The sequence below is a fragment of the Panthera uncia genome, assembly GCF_023721935.1.
Source record: "Panthera uncia isolate 11264 chromosome B2 unlocalized genomic scaffold, Puncia_PCG_1.0 HiC_scaffold_24, whole genome shotgun sequence".
NCBI classification, from domain to species: Eukaryota; Metazoa; Chordata; class Mammalia; order Carnivora; family Felidae; genus Panthera; species Panthera uncia.
In genome coordinates, this window is record NW_026057580.1 from 109904775 (window position 1) to 109919548 (window position 14774).

Below are 14774 nucleotides of genomic sequence, written 5' to 3' on the forward strand. Positions count from 1 at the left end.
TTTAAAATTGTTTTAAATTTATGTCAACTTTTTCAGCACCCCTGTTGTATTCATTATTATGTAATTCCTACTGAATTGAGTAATGTTTTCAAGAAGTCATAAATATTCTTTCTCTTTTTTTACCCCTAACAACAGGTCAGCAGTGGCAATGACCCCTGGTCAGCCTGGAGTTCTTCCAAATCTGGAAACTGGGACAGCACGGATGGCTGGGGAGCCAAGCCAGAGGGGGCCGCGGCCCAAAGAAACACCTCCAATAACTGGGACACTGCCTTTGGTCACCCCCAGGCCTACCAAGGACCAGGTGAGGAAGAGGGCCCTGCTGGTGATCGGGCCCACCCGTAAGGGGACTAGTGACAGCATCCGAGTTAAAAATAGAATTTAATCAAAGGAGCGCTCTCAAATGCTCTTGCTCACTAACAGCAAACCTAGATTTCTGGAGCCAAATGTGGGTAGTCGTTCATTATAATCTTTAGTTCCGTCTTTGTCATCTGTCATGGAGTCGCGAATGCTTGCAGGGTTTGTAAAGCAGAACAGAGTGGCCCAGTGGCTGCTGGAGATGGAAGGGCATGCCTCCTGTCGCCGTTGGCTCGATTGCCACTGCAGGAGACCCAGCTCGTGCTCCTGGTCCCCCAGAGAGACAGGAAATCTGTTTTTTAATGGCATCTTCCCACTCCAGAATCTTAGCAACTGATACACATTTGCTTTAAAACTTTGGGCCAAAACAACTGCATATACAGAGTGAGTATAATTTGTCACCTGCTGGTTTATAACCTCTGACTTACCTGTTTTCTTTTTCCTTAACTACTCATTTGACTCCCAGGCCTTAATGGAAATACAGAGGCAAAAGAGGAATTTATAGAAGGGGAAACAATTCAGGAATTAAGAAAAAGGGTATTTATGTCTTTCTGAAATTAAATAAAAAGAGATCTGCCCCTCATTATTTTATGGCCCCTGTCTGAGCACGTCACATGGAGTACGAATGTGCTAGTGGCAGGGAACCCATGCGCAGGAAGCACGGGGGTGGCGGGCAGGCTCCTGCTGGCAGCCGGGGCTGGGCTGTTGGCAGGTGCAGGAGACACGGGCTCGGGCTGCGACCCAACAGCTAACTCCTGGCTCTGTACTCGGCCCAGATCCTCCCAGTGCATTCAGTGCCTTTCTTTTTCGTTTTGGCATTTGTCTCTTGGCTTCTCCCATTGGCACCGCTAGGGCAGAGATCCCAGGATACCTGCAGCCCTCCGGGTGGGAGACAGAAGCCCAGACTAGGACCAGGAAGGAAGGGAAAGCCTGACAGAGGTCACTGTTAGGATATGAGGCTCCTGGTACTGCCACTTCCCTCTTGTCTTGTTTCTTCTCCATCCCTTCCCCCTCCACTCCCACCCTGCTCCTCTCTCCCTTTCCCAGTGTTATCGTTCATATTAATTTCTTTTCAGAGATCTGTCATTTCCCCCCCCCGTCCCCCTCCCCCACACTCCCCAGTATTCGTGACTGAGAAGGTATTCGATGCTTATTTGCAAGTTTATAAGGCGAGATTTATCTGTGTGTGGGCCTTGCCCTGGGTACACACCTCAGAGCCGCTCTCAGTCTGTGTCTGTCTGAAGTTACTTGGAGGGACGGCCTCGTTTCTAACTTGTCCTTTGCACTAAAAGGCAGAATCCACAATTGGAGCTTTAAACCCAACTAGAGCCTTTGCTCCAGTCTGCATTATAATCCTGTGCTACGCCCTTGTCTCCTGTTCTTTAATTGGTTAACGTAGGTCCTGTCCATAGTTACTCTCAGAAAATTAAGTCATTGCATTTGTATTTTGTTTTTCTTCCGTGGGGATCTTCTGTGCCCACCCCTAGCAACCGCGGGTGATGACGATGACTGGGACGAAGACTGGGACGACCCCAAGGCGGCCGCCCCCTACTTCAAGGATTCAGAGTCAGCAGAGGCAGGGGCTGCTCAGCGAGGCAACAGCCGGGCTGGTTCCTCCTCTATGAAGCTGCCACTTAACAAGTAGGTGTGAAGGGCGTTGAACTCCATGCGGAAACAGACAGGAGATCCAAGGAGGCGTTCCTCTTTTCAGCGATCTGAAAGGGGGTGAAGTGTGGGGTGGTGATTTGGATCTCAGCTTTAGCTTCTTTAAAGAAAAAAAAATTTTATTCACTTTAAATATATACATTATACGTGTATATGTTGTATTCATATATATATATTATAAATATATATATGTAAAGTAAATACATTTATTCACTGTAAAGTGAAATAGTTGTACGTAACGATCTGCCAAATACCACTTTTATCTTTGTCAGCTCTGTGACACATTAAGTTCTTATTGCTGATGTCACAGGAAAGCTAAATATAATCATATTAATAATAGTAACTCTCTTTTAAATGTTTTACCATTTGTTGATCACTTACTCTGTGCCGGGCGTTGTGCAGCGTGGTTTGTACGCGCTGTGTGACCCCCATCTCCCTCTGTGGTACGTGTAATCTCTGTTTTTCTGTGGGAAAAACTGACGCCCAGAGAGGTTAAGTAACTGTCCAAGCTCACACAGGTGCCAAGTGATCTAATCAGGATCCTGGTCGGTCCCTCAGTCTCTCAACTACTTGCCTAATACGTTTCAAGACTTTGTTTTCACGTAGACTTCTCTTAGATTTAAGAAGAAAAAAAAGTGTTGGAACAGTACTTGTAGACACAGTGCCTAAAGGAAAGCATCTGGGAAGGGGGGGAATACGGCCATCGTGCCCTGGGATTTCCTGGGGGAGAGTTCTGGATAAGTCTGTAGTTCACAGCGTAGCTCGAAGGAGACAGAATTTCTGACTTCCAGAAGGATCTTCAAATACTCTTCTTATCGTAGTGTGTTTAATACGGTTTTTCTAAAATTACGACCACTTTTTCTCAATGCTCCAAGTCCATGATGCAAAGCTGATAGGAAGGAATGTTAATCCGTATCTGGAAAAAGTTGTAAACCTAATGTTTGCTGTATTTCTAGATGTCAAGATCTGGGTCTAGATCTGCATATGAGTTGTGCAGGTTCCCCTTAGTATATCTAAGTAGCATCAGATGATTAAATGAGCGGTCTTCTAGCCATTCTTCCTACTTCTCTCCAGTTTCTTCCACTATGTATTTTCAGGCTCCATTGCACACATATAAACTTAGTCATTCGTATTGACTATGTGCTGTTTCCTTTGGTGGAATAGGAAGTTCTCAGTGTGGTCCGCAGTGACATGAATTAGTCTGTTCTTTAAACCTAAATACAAGTGCATTTAAACCCGTTTTGCTGCCATGTAAGCCCCCCTTGGACAGTGAGGAAGCACAAACTCTACAACAAATGTGTGGCCGAGTGTGCCTGGCTGGTCAGTGAGGTTCTGTCTCATGCCCGGGTCCCTGTTTCTGTTTGCCCTGGCTCCCCTCTTCCAGGTGATCTTGGGGAAGACGGGTAACCTGTTTGACCCTCCGTTTCCTCATCTCTGAAGTGAAGGGGCTGGCTTTAATTTAAAATGCTCTCTGCTCTAAAATTTCAGTTCAGGTTGAAACCAAATCAGAGGAGTCCTCATTTGCACCTGAACCTCTGAGGCCTCCCTCTCTCTCTCTCTCTGTCTCTGGTGCTGAGAGCTGTTTAAGATCCTGTGTGTTTTTTTATTTAACTTGACTCATGTATGAAGGGCTCACTTATAACAGTTGTAAAACTTTTTAAAGTATTAGCATTTTTCAGGAGTTAATCCATTTTATATGATAGCTGTATTCCAGTCCTAGAACATGAACCTTACACTAGAGAAGGAGAATAGAAATTTAAGTGTACTTGGGCATTATAAGAATCTATCTTGATAACACTCAGAGAATTAGTAAATGGCACTGCTGTTCGGTAAGTGTTAAGTGAGTCGGCCCTAGAGTGTTGCTGTGATCCCTAAGAATACCAAAGGAAGTGTGAAATGAGACTCTGCACCCAGAAGCTTACAGTCTAGTCAAGGAATTGCCACTCTGACTTCCTCAATTTTTCCATCAGTATTTTCTAGCGGAAGCATAGGTTGTTTTAATGAAACCGTTCCAGGGGCACCTGGGTGGCTCAGTCGGTTGAGCATCCAACTTCAGCTCAGGTCATGATCTTGTGGTCCATGAGTTCGAGCTCTGTGTCAGGCTCTGTGCTGACAGTTTGGAACCTGGAGCTGACTTCTGATTCTGTGTCTCTCTTTCTCTCTGCCCCTCCCCTACTCGTGTTCTATCAAAAACAAATAAACATTAAAAAAATTTTTTTTTAAATAGAACTATTCCAGATGAGTCCATTAATTCATTAAGTATTTAGTGTATTTTTCCCACAACTCCTCTGGGTCCTGGAAATACAAATACCTTCTCCAGGGTGCTTCCGGTCGGCTGTAATGTGTAAATGGATGATGGCAATTAAGTGTGATAAATTGTATAGCAGAAGTATGCTCAGAATGTTGAAGAAGCACAGAGAGAGCTGGCTGTACCAGAGGCTGTAGGGAATACTTTCAAAGAGATGATGGCATAGTTAGAAATAACTTTAATTTATGAGTATATTTGTGAGGCTCTTTATATAACTCTTACATTTAATTCCCTTATCATCTTAAAAGGCAGGTCATATTGGTCTCATTCTTCACACAAGGAGACGGGAGCTCTAAAGGTCACATAGCTTTTAATTGTTGGAGTTGGAATTCGAACCCAAGGCCATCCAGCTCCTAGACCCCTCTTTGTTCTCTCTTGTATGAGCTATGTTTAAAGGATGTCTTAGGGAAAAGAGGATAGAGGTAGGTCCTTTGAAGATGAAGGAAAAGACAGGCCCCTGAGACCAGCATGTTGGCCTTTAATTTGGTATTTGAGTGAAATAGAAGTAATGTAGTTGTTTTTTTATAGAAATAATACTTCTTTTCCTATTATAGGTATTTTGCTTTCTGAGGGTCTTTTTTTCCTGCTTATTAAAAACATTTCTGAAACCCAAATTAATCTTGCCCTCTTTAGCACTTTGGCGGGCGGGGGAGGGGTGGGGGGGGTGCCTGGGTGGCTCTGTCAGTTAAGTGTCCAACTTCAGCTCAGGCCATGTCTGTCTCACAGTTGGTGAGTTTGAGCCCCACATCGGGCTCGCTGCTGTCTCCATCCCTCTGCCCCTCCCCATCCCCTTTCAAAAATAAACATTAAAAAAAAAAAGAAAAAAGAAACCTCTTAAAATAAAATAAAAATAAAAACAAATCTTTAAAAAAAAAGTAGCACTTTGGATGGCTATATGTTTATTCCAGTGTTTCTCCAATTTTAGAATGTGTGTGGAGTCTCTTTACTAAGGAGACCGGTTTTCTTTTGTGTCCCCTAAACCAGGTCTGAAGATAATCCAAAAGGAAATGGCACAAATACTTATGGACAGCGACAGCTTCTTTGGGATAATTGTGGCTTCCTTGAGGGAATATGTCAAAAGGCAGCTTTAATTTGGATATAAAAATGCTGGCATGTGGCCACTGGCCCATGTGTTCAACTCAGATGGCTGTTCTCGGTACTTTCTCCTCCTGTGCCCTGGGGGACGTTTTTCTAGGCTGCCCTTCACTCTTTGTGGGGTGATAGAGTGTTTCAGATCCAGTTAAGCAAATAGAGTACCCATAAATATCACACCTTCTGGAGTCAAACTGTTCTCTGACCAGATAAAGCTTAATTAAATGACTAATTGGCCATTGAACAATCTGATTACATTAGGTTTCATTTACCACAGTTTCCTAGTCCTGGTACATCTGAAAGACAGAACAAGGTTAAAACTGTTGTATTAAGTAAATGTGGACAAGAGTTGGAGAGTTCCTCTCAGGAAACACGTAAGACTCACGGGCATTTATCTTCATGATCAGATTTCCCGGATTTGCAAAACCTGGTATGGAACAGTATTTGTTGGCCAAGCAACTAGCAAAACCCAAAGAGAAAATTCCTATCATTGTAAGTTCATTCACTTTTGTTTGCTTGCTTCGTTTCTAATTAAGCTCTTTTATAATGCTTGAAAGCCTAGAGGGTTATTAGTCTTTTGGAAGGTATTTTTCACACATCTAATGCTCCAGGTAACTGACAATATGTATTAGTATTGTAAGAATACTAAAAATATTTAGCATACATTAATGCCTGTCATTATGTTGTTTAGGTATATTTTATTTTTACTTTTAAGACTATTAGTAATTGAACCAGCAGCACCTACAGCATATTTTTGTTCAATAATTTTTTTTCTCCAAAGTGTCTTGAAGTATCTTTTATATACTGTCTTTCTACCAGCCCTATATATTTAGCTAATAAGTCCTAATCCAGATATTTAGGTCTCTGCCCTGGCAAAGTACATGCATATTATCAAAATAAGATGTTCTTTCCACTGCATTGGTAACAGTTAGCTTTTTCTTCCAATAAACCAGCTGTCAGGTCACAATAAGGAGCTAGCAAATAAAAACTGGGAGTTGGTGACACCATTAAGAATCTCTCTCAAAGAATAACTTGATTATTACATAACGTGACACGGGCTCTCTGGTTTCACTCAAATGTTGACTGCTGATAGATTTTCTGTCTAAGCATTATCTAACTTCTGGAAAAGAGAACTCTGGCTGTCTTTTGATCCTATGGACTTAACCTAGTAACTGTAGGACAGGGATGGAGGTGGGAGTGGGGGCCTTGGGTGTGATCACCGTAGGCCCAACAATAGGAGGTGGAAACACCTGGTCTCATTCTATAATCTCTGGGTCCTGGGAAACTTGATAGAACTGCAGAACTGATCATTGGATTTATTTTTATTGTGTTCCTACATCTTTGAAAAGCTTGAAATCCTAGAAACTCGAGAAAAAAGGGCTGCAACCAAGAGCCCCTTTTATCCCTTTCCCGCAAAGCAAATTTGGGGTAATTATCTTCTGAGTGGTTAGAGATTATTTTAATTTTTAAATTTTTTCTTCAGATTTTTTTATGTAACTTCTGAACATACATTATTTTGTTCTTTTCGTTAAATTTAAAACTCCACAGGACTGGAGCCCACGGCCCTGCCCCTCAGATCCTCAAAAGGGACTTTATCACAAGCCCAGAAGGGTTGGAACGGAGCTGAGGGACCCATAGGTTGTAGGTAGAAACGGCCCCTGAACCCTGTAGGCGGGCCTGCCCGGGCAGGCTCCTGGCATGAAAAGGGAAGCCGAGGAAAAATGCCTTCAAGTCTTCAGAAAACCAAGAAAAAGCAGAGATGTGATTCTTTGCCTTTGAGGCACAGCAACTCTACCCACTAAGAAAATTAAAAGCCTCTGGATATTGGGCTCTAGTTGATCGGAGTTACCTCTCTTGGTCTCAGTCACTGAGAGACGCTCCCCAGAGGCTCCTGCTCCACAGCTTTCAGAGAGTTTTCTGGATCTGAGCTCCCTGTCAAGGAGTCATAGTAGCTCCTTGTCAAGGTCTTCCATTTAGTCCTCCAGTAAGATTGTTTGGGCCCTGGTCACCCTCCTGACCTCATAACCTCTGAACTTTGATACACCACCCCACTTTTTCCTCCTTCCACCTTTAGAAAGAATTAGGACTGAACATGCAGAACATGAGAGTGAGCCTTGAAAGAATTTGATGGCAGTTTGATGTTGTTGAGACATCCAGGTGTGTAATTTTGTATTTCACAAAAGCATCAGTCTGTGACAGATCGGAAATGTTTTAAAACTAGCCCGTCAACACATACGACTAGGACCACTGAACGGGAGAGAGGAAAACTGTGTTCCATCCTGCCCTCCCCCAGGAGAGGGAGGCAGACATCTCTCCTCCGTGGCCTGAGATGCCCACATGGGGAGCAGAAGGGTTTGTCCTGGCAAGTGTGTTCTTTAATACACAATCTTATCAGGAACAGGGAGCGTTTACATAACTTCTCAGAGAAGAGCAAGAATGACCCTCCAAAGGACCTCTAGTCCTCTAGTCCTAAAAAGAATCCTTTAATGACTTCTATCTAGCATATTGACTATTTTTGCATGTAACAAAATCACCTCTCCCTGGAACATTGTGTAGGTTGGAGATTATGGCCCAATGTGGGTTTATCCTACCTCTACGTTTGACTGTGTGGTAGCAGATCCCAGGAAAGGCTCCAAAATGTATGGTCTCAAGAGCTACATTGAATATCAGCTAACACCTACTGTGAGTATCTGAGTTATCAAAAACAGAATCGTGCCTGCGTTCCTAGCTACACTTTGCTTTTTTCTTCATCTTCTATAGTTGGCATTGGTAACATTTTCTTCTCTCTCCCTTGCATTATAGAACACTAATCGATCTGTAAACCACAGGTATAAGCACTTTGACTGGTTATATGAGCGTCTCCTGGTTAAGTTTGGGTCAGCCATTCCAATCCCCTCTCTTCCGGATAAACAAGTCACAGGTGAGTGCATGTGACCTTCAACTCAGGATGACAAGTAACAAGACTGCAGATAGAGCATCTGTCCTAATGGAAATCAGTAATGACATTTTCCATCTTCTAGAAGAACAACATATGTGTTTGGAAACAGTAGCTAAGTGTTGTACATCCATGTATACTGGACATATATTTGGAAGTTACCTAAACACCTAATGAGAATGTTGCCTAAAATTGTTTATCAGAGTTCTTGCATACCCATCTTAAGTTGTAGCGGTCATTGTGTCTTTATTGCTACATGATTTCCTGTAAAAGAAATACGTGACTTTTTTCAATGTGAAAAGTGACACCTGAGAAAATAGGAATGCTCCAAACAACCTGAAATGGAAATAACAATGTATGATCCAAATGACGTAAACCTGTCATGCAGTTCAGCTGTGTTATTTTCATTAGAAATATGTAAATGTAAATATCAGATGTTGTAGAAGCCACAGACCTTCTAAGGATTAATGTAAGAAGTTGCAAAGTTCTTTACTCCGTTACTTTGGTGACAATGTTTAAATGTTTTTGTTTACTGTTGATCATCACTCTCTGCCTTAATTATTTAAAGTGTCCTATTTCTCCTGTTTGTTTCTCCTACACCCCCTGCCTCAAATGATCAATATGGTGAAGATCAATATCAATATGGTCAAATGATCAAACGGTCAGTAATTCACAGTGCTCTGAAAGCCCCTTGTAAAAATGCACTTAGAGAGTATTTGTTTCTCTCTGCTTTGAGAACTGTCACTGGTTTTTTGTTTTTTTGTTTTTTTGATCTGCAGCCCGGTATAGACCCTGGAATAGTAGTACTCAGAACTCCGTATGCTTGTCTTGGAATAAAAGTGTGTAAAGAGGCTGAACTTCACTAGAGATGAGAGTTTTAAAATGCGGCCACAAAACTTGCAACTAAATGAAACTAGTAAGACTAGAAAGGGAAGGATCCAAGATGAGAGTAGGGCCTAAAAGGTCAGTGCCAGAGAGGCTCCACGTCAGAGACCCCGAACGGCTAACCTGAACTCGGGGGGAGGAAGTGTGGAATCTGGGCAGGAGGACTTCTTTCCTGGAGGTCAGGGAAGACCGGAGAGGGTTTAGTCCTCACTCGGCCAGAGCGGAGGTGGAGGGAGAGCTGGGAGAGGGATGGGGACTCTGGGAGCCAGATGGCCGAGCCAGCACCAGGCACTTGCGGCGTTGGGGTGAAGCCACCTGCCTGCCAGGTGTCACGTGTCCCCGTGTGCCGCCCCGTGCTTTCTCACGGCCGAGGCACTCGATGCCGCCGAAACAGGCGCTTGAATCTGATTCCAGATTGTTCTGTTGACGTCACAGGATGTGTATCAGCTAGTCGTTAGCCAGAATTTGTTACCTCGGGTAAGACGGTTACAATCTCCTTAAAACTTGGCGCTGTATTTTGTTGTGTATTTAGGTTTCTCTGAAACTGTTGGAGGAGATGGAAGGTTTTGTTTTTAAAGAAGTTGTTTTGATTGTGACTTTCTTTTTTTTTTTTTTTGAAAACTTTTCAAAAATTTCAAATTGTAGCAGAGGGGTGAGTGGGGCTGCATTGCCAAGTAGGTGACAGACCCGTCCTGGCCCTCATCTGGGTGGCTCCTGAGCGGGCCCTCCTGGAGCCGGGGGGGGGGGGGGGTTGCTGAGTGAAGGCCACGTCAGGGCGGCCAGGTTGGCGCAGATTGTCGCTTCCTCCCACCCCGCAGAGGTGCCCCGGGTTCTGTGCCCCATCCAGATACTCAATCTTCCTCCTTTTTGTCACCCTTATTGTTTGAAATCACAGCTTTCCTTTTTCAAATTTAAATCCATTTCCTTGAAAACTTCAGTTCTGCCTTTCTCCTTGTTTTCAAATTTCAGTCTGTTTTCCTGAATTTTAGCATTCTCCTTTATCAACTTGATTGGCACAATATGGGCTTCATTGTGTCTAAGGAGCTATTTCGAGGCTGTGGGGATTTCTCACGTCTTTTAGGTTTTAATACATTGTTTTCTCTGGATCCGTTAACTCAGTGCTATTTTAAAGCATCAGAGAGCCACACAGTTCCGCCCCCAAACTAAGGTTTGGTTTTTTTAAAGCTCAGGCCCGAAGCCAGAGGGATGTCATAGAAAGCAAGAAAGCAACAGCCGCTCAGTCTGAAGAAAGTTGAGCTTTGATTCTCTGACTGGGACATGTGCCGAGGAAACTGAAAAGCACAGAAGCCACTTTATCTGTCCCCTCTCTCGTTTGCCTCCTGCCTGTGATACCCACAAGATCATTATTATATAAACCCCCCTCTCACTTACATCCTGGAGGGAAGAGAAAGGAATGCCAAGTGGATGATCTCATGATATTTCTGTGCCCTTGATAATCCATCCATGAGGAACTTACAGCTAACAGTTTTAGTTTGTTGAGAGATTTTGTTCTCTGTGAAATAATATTGAACAAATCTGGTTTTATTCCTGGATGCCAAACTGGTATACTCACATACTTGGTGAAAGCCTAAGTCAGGTTCATTGAAAATGGAGAATTGGAAATCCCCCTCCCCCTGACCTTCGTTCCAGTTTTCTGGAACCTGGTAGGAAAATCCTAACAAGCACAAAATAATACCTGAAGTCAGAGTTTGAAAATAAACCAGCGACGTCAGAAAATTTTTCAGGAGGAGTAAGCATTAATTAATTCGTTAATTTCAGGCAAGGAGTAGGTTTTAAACTCTTGGTATAATTCACTTTCTCATGTGGACAATTCAATATAGCCCAGCTTCATGTGGACTCACTGGGTCTCTTCTGCCCAGGAGGTGAGTCATCTTCTTTCCAAGGGATGAGACTTTGTTTCTTCATAGTCTTATTAGCTTCTATACCATTTAATCTCTACTGAGATTTGAAAAATTTGAAGTATTTTAATATATAGGAAGTGTCCTGATCCATCGTGCTGTTTGGGTGACACTTTCTGAGGTAGTGAGTTTTTGCGGTATGGATCCGGAATGCTCTTCTCTCTAAAGAAAGTTGTGCTTATTTGTACTTGTCATTTCCAAAGGAAAGGCCAGCCTGTAGTTTTTAAGTTTATTTTTAAACGTACATACACTAAATTAACTCCTTTGGTGTATAGTTTTAGGAGTTTTGGGACACCTGGGTGACTAGTCGGTTAAGCATCCTACTCTTGGTTTTGGCTCAGGTCATGATCTCACGGTTCATGAGTTCGAGCCCCACATCAGGTTCCGTGCTGTCTGTGTGGAGCTTGCTTGGGATTCTCTCTCTCTCTCTCTCTCTCTCTCTCTCTGCCCCTCCCCTGCTCTCTCTCTTTCTTTCTTTCAAAATAAATAAACTTAAAACCAAAAAGTATTAAAAAAAAAAAGTTTTGACAACCACTATGGTCTTATAACCACCACTACATTCAAGGTACAGGAAGTCCCCAGATTCCCTCCCCAAATTCCCTTGGGCTTGCCCCTTTATCTTTATCCCCTCTCCCCAGTTCTAACCCATGGCAACACTGGTGTGTTCTTGGTCTCTATGGTTTTGCCTTTTCCAGAATGTCATTATAAATGGAAGCATATAGACCTATCTGAGAAAGGAAGAAAAATCTCATACGACCTAACCTTACTCCTAAAGGAGTTAGAAAAAGAACAAACGAAGTCTAAAACCAGTAGAAAAAAAGGAAGTAATGCAGAGCAGAAATAAATGAAATAGAAACTAAAAGAACAGTGGAATAGATCAATGAAACCGGGGCGGGGGGGGGGGCGTGGCTCAAAAAAAAAATGGTTGCACACAGTGCACACAGTCTTAAATTATGGCTTCTTTCTCTTGGCGTTGTGCATTTGAGATACACACAAGATGTGCATCAGTTTCTTTTTATTGCTACTTCCATAGTTTGTTTCTCCATTCACTGGTGAAAGGTATTTGGGTTTTCAGTTTGGGGCATTTATAATAAATAAAGCTGCTGAAAACATTTACATACAAGTTTTTGTATAAGTGTAAGTTGTCATTTCTCTTGGGTGAATACCTGAGAGTGGAATGACGGGGGCATTTGGCAGGCTTATGTTTCATGTTTAAGAAATTGCCAAACTGGGGTATGTGGGCGGCTCAGTAGGTTGGGCGTTTGACTCTTGATTTCGGCTCAGGTCACCATCTCGCAGTTGTGAGATCGAGCCCCGCATTGGGCTCTGCACTGAGCATGGAGCCTGCTTGGGATTCTCTCTCTCTGCCCCTCCCCCCTCAAAAATAAAGAAATAAGCATTAAAAGAAAGAAAGAAAGAAATTGCCAAACTGTTTTCCAAAGTGGCTGTACCATTTCGGAATCCCCGGCAGCAGTGGATGAGGGTGTCAGGAGCCCCACATCCTTGCTTGCACTTTTGGCAACGTCAGTTTGTCTTTATTTTAACGATCTACTAGGTATGTAGTGGTACTTCATCATGGTTTTAATTTGCATTTCCCTTATAACTACTGTTGAGCATCTTTTCATGTGTTCATTGCCCTTCCGTATATTTTCTTTGGTGAAATGTCTGTTTGAATCTTTTGCCCATTTCTTATTAGGTTGTTTTTTTCATTACTGAATTTTGAGAGTTCTTTACATTCTGGAAATAATATAATCTGCAAATATTTTGTCCCAGGTGTGGCTTCTCTTTCTCTTAACAGTGTTTTTCGCATAACAAAAAGCTTTTAATTTTAATGAAGTTCAGAGTACCAATTGTCTCTTTTGTGGATTGTGCTTTAGGTATCATGGTGAAAACCTGTATGCCTAATCCAAGTTCACGCTGTTTTCTTCAGAAAGTTGTGTAGTTTCAGGTGCATTTTGAGTTAGTGTTTGTGTAAGATGTGAGGTATAATAAAGTAGAAGTTTATGTTATGCGTCTGGATATCCAGTGATTCTGGCACTACCTGTTGGGAAGACTATTCTTTCTCTGTTGATTTCCTTTGCATTTTGTCAAAAATCAATTGAACGTATTTGGTGGGGTTTTTAAAATTTTTTTTTAATGTTTATTTACTTTTGAGGGAGAGACAGAGACAGAGCATGAGCCGGGGTGGGGCGGAGAGAGAGGGGAAGACACAAAATCCGAAGCAGGCTCCAGGCTCTGAGCTGTCAGCACAGAGCCCCACGCGGGGCTCGAACTCACGAACCGCGAGATCACGACCTGAGCCGAAGTCAAACGCTTAACTGACTGAGCCACCCACGTGCCCCACTTTGGTTTTGTTTCTGGACCGTATTCTCTTCTGTTTTGTGTCCATCCTTTTGCCAATACCACAATGTCTTGATTCATGTAGCTCTGTAGTAAATCTTTAAATCAGGTAGTATAAATTCTCCAACTTGGTTCTTTTTCAAAATAATTTCAGGCTATTTTTCTTTTGCCTTTCCAAATAATTTAAGAGTCCATTTGTAGATATTTGTAAAAAAATCATGCTGGGTCTTTGGTATATATACAGTTTGTAATTGTTATATCTTCCTAATGAGCTTTTTTGTCTCTAGTAAGATTTCCTGTGTTAAAATCTGTTTTGTCTGATGTTAACATAGTCACCCCAGTTCTCTCACAGTTACTGTTTGCATGGCATGTCTTTTCTCATCTTTTACTTTGAATCTGTTAGTGTCTTTGAATCTGTATCTCTTGTTGACAGCATCGTTGGAGCTTGCTCTTTTATCAAGTCTCACGACCTCTGCGTTTTGATTAGAGTTTTTAGACCGTTTATATTGAATAATTATTGACCCAGTTAGATTTACGTTTGCCATTTTGATATTTGTCTTCCATGTGTCTTGTTCCTCCTTTAGTGCCTTTCTTTTGCGTTAAATATTTTCCAATATGCTGTTTTAATTTCTCTCACTTTTCCACTAAATTTTAAAAATTATTTTCTTAGTGGTTACCTCGGAGGATACTACGTGCATCTTTTTTTTTTTTTTAACTTTTTTTTAATGTTTAGTTTTGAGAGAAAGAGACAGAGTGCGAGTGGGGGAGGGGCAGAAAGAGAGGGAGACCCAGAATCCTAAGCAGGCTCCAGGCTCTGAGCTGTCAGCACACAGCCCAACACGGAGCTCGTGAGATGCTCATGAGATGAACCATGAGATCATGACCTGAGCCGAAGTCGGGCGCTCAACTGACTGAGCCACCCAGGTGCCCCTGTGTACATCTTTTTTGTAATGTTACAATGCACTTCAGATTAATACTCAATTCTAATAAAATTGATAGAAACTCTTCTCCATTATAGCTCTGATTCCCTCTTTTTATGCTTCTGTCATCATATATATCATAAATCCAGCAATATGGTATGATAATTATTGCTTTCTACAATCTTATGTCTTCTAAAGAAGAGAAGAAATTAGAAAAGAATACATATTTTATGTTAGCCCACATATTCCTGGTGCTCTTCATTTCTCCCTATGAATTTAGGTAATTTCCTTTTAGCCTGACATAGTATTTTTTTTTAACCTGAAGGGCTTCTTCTAGTATTTCTTTAATACAGCTC

The 14774-nt window shown here is 42.2% G+C and overlaps 1 protein-coding gene across 1 annotated transcript in view; it reads left to right on the forward strand.

Moving 5' to 3' along the window:
- The window catches only part of SNX9 (sorting nexin 9), a 68270-nt gene that overhangs the window by 26396 nt on the left and 27100 nt on the right, over window positions 1-14774 (forward strand). Inside the window, exons 4-8 of the mRNA XM_049653124.1 lie at window positions 136-301; window positions 1842-1995; window positions 5827-5911; window positions 7976-8101; window positions 8222-8339. Of these exons, the coding sequence (XP_049509081.1) occupies window positions 136-301; window positions 1842-1995; window positions 5827-5911; window positions 7976-8101; window positions 8222-8339 (649 nt within the window). The remainder of the gene's footprint in view (window positions 1-135; window positions 302-1841; window positions 1996-5826; window positions 5912-7975; window positions 8102-8221; window positions 8340-14774) is intronic.